This window comes from Cydia splendana, chromosome 19 (assembly GCF_910591565.1).
Source record: "Cydia splendana chromosome 19, ilCydSple1.2, whole genome shotgun sequence".
NCBI classification, from domain to species: domain Eukaryota; kingdom Metazoa; phylum Arthropoda; class Insecta; order Lepidoptera; family Tortricidae; genus Cydia; species Cydia splendana.
The window spans coordinates 12,799,557-12,801,350 of NC_085978.1; the positions used below are offsets into that span (position 1 = coordinate 12,799,557).

General features: G+C 38.8%; 1 protein-coding gene across 1 annotated transcript; it reads right to left on the bottom strand.

Annotated features, from left to right (window-relative positions):
* Window positions 1-481: 481 nt before the first annotated feature.
* LOC134800100 (mediator of RNA polymerase II transcription subunit 21) lies at window positions 482-1,794 on the bottom strand. The gene is made up of 3 exons (XM_063772575.1): window positions 1,613-1,794; window positions 1,264-1,542; window positions 482-921 (listed from the first exon to the last, which is right to left on the bottom strand). The coding sequence occupies exons 1-3, from the start codon at window positions 1,652-1,654 to the stop codon at window positions 799-801; spliced, it is 444 nt and encodes a 147-aa protein (XP_063628645.1). The 5' UTR covers window positions 1,655-1,794; the 3' UTR covers window positions 482-798.

Below are 1,794 nucleotides of genomic sequence, written 5' to 3' on the forward strand. Positions count from 1 at the left end.
TTACTTAAAATTTGCTCTGGCGTGTGAGTGAGCGTCTTTGCGGACTAGGTCCGGCGGCCAAAAGGTTAAATTTTATTAGTAGTAGTAGCAGTTGCACCGCCCACAATCTCTCTGTTTTGCCTTAAGGTTGACTGGTAGAGAATGCTTTTGGCATTAAGTCCGCCTTTTGTACGATAAGTTTTTCTTTTGTGCAATAAAGTTTAAATAAATAAATAAATATACCTGACGTGGCGAATGATGATCCGAGAGTTCCTCCAAATCGCTTTTAAATAGACGTAATTAACAAAAATAAGGAAGAAATAAGTTTTTAGCATATTTTTATTAATTGAATGTTGTATTTATAAATAAAAGAATTTGTTAAACTACCAGTTCAGTTCAATTTTGACTTCTTATTTATGGCATCTGTCCATTGGGACAACTATTTTGCCAGGGTCAAGGTTGTGAAAAGCAGAAGTCCATGTTAATGCTTGATCGGTTGAAGAATCTAAACTTCTATAGGAATATAAAAGGGGCCTGCATAAACCAATAGAAAGTAATGAGCCAACTGCCAAGAACCAAAAATGTCCAGAAACATTTGACATTGAGAGTTACTCCATACAAAATTCAACTGCCATAGGGATTATCATTTGCCGCATCAGCCATAATGTGTCACTATCAGAATCAATGTACTTTATTATATTATAAGTAGGCGCCAGCAAAGGTCTTATTTCCCTTAAACCAACACATCTTACGTAATACACACACAGCACATTTTAAAGTTTATCACCGACGGTGGTATCCACCATGCTTCTTTAAGTCCTATAACGGTCTCACATCCTTATTCAGGATCTGCGCCGGGTTCTGCATATCCAGCTGGCACTGTGCAATATCGCTGAGGGCGCCCTGGATCTTCTCTAGCAGAATCTCACCTTGGCGGACAGCCTGCAGACAATAACATGTAGAATAAATATACTTTCCATGCATTTTTACTTATATTTTTATTATTACAAGCAGAAGGTGCCAGTTGTCAAATTGCAGAAACCTGCCCATGCTACAATACAATATCAACATACATCTTAACATTAATCTTTTGACCGCCAGTCACGCATGCATAGTCCTTAAAATTTTCATTATAAAATGGACCTTAACACACACTTAATAAAGTTTACTATTGCATGTTATAAAATGGGAGTGGCGGTTAAAACTGTTATAAAGCTGATGAAATGCAAACCAAACGCAATTTTCGGCCTTAGAGGGGCAGATTTTCAGGACCATTTTACTTACCTCTTCAAGCCTCTCCGCAGCTTCCTTATTCTCAGCCTCCAAACGCCTCAAACTCTGCACTTGCAACTCTGTAGAGCTCTCCTCGCTCGGCAGCGACTCGATCAGCGTATCAATATCCTTAGCACAGCGTGAGATCAAAGTAGCGAACAAGAGAGCGTAGTCTTCCTGGCTTTGCTGTTGTTGTGGCGTTTGAGAGCCACTACGGTCGAAACCAGGGAACTTGCTCGGTGTAGAGAACTGCTGAAGTATGCCGATGCTATTGCAAAAGTGCTCCGCTTGCTAAAACAAACACAATCTTTAAAATGAGGATACACTTCGACACGTAAACTACCGTCGGTACGACGCTTACCTGATTTATAGTGTCTTGTAATTGGGTAAGGCGGTCTGCCATTGTTAATGCGAGTAAGTATTTAGATAAGGAATAAGTTTTGTTACTTAATGTGTGGAAAATGTAGAGAAATTTAACAGAATTCGCTAAAATAACAACGAAATTATAGAATCTAAAAATTCAGTACATGTTCACATCATAAT

What these genes read in the sequence shown, in the direction of transcription:
- LOC134800100 (XM_063772575.1), bottom strand. Translation starts at nt 1,654, where the DNA reads ATGGCAGACCGCCTTACCCAATTACAAGACACTATAAATCAG. An exon ending in TACAAGACACTATAAATCAG is followed by an intron (nt 1,543 to 1,612) that starts GTAAGCGTCGTA and finishes TGTTTGTTTTAG; the next exon opens with CAAGCGGAGCACTTTTGCAA. An exon ending in CTGCGGAGAGGCTTGAAGAG is followed by an intron (nt 922 to 1,263) that starts GTAAGTAAAATG and finishes TATTGTCTGCAG; the next exon opens with GCTGTCCGCCAAGGTGAGAT.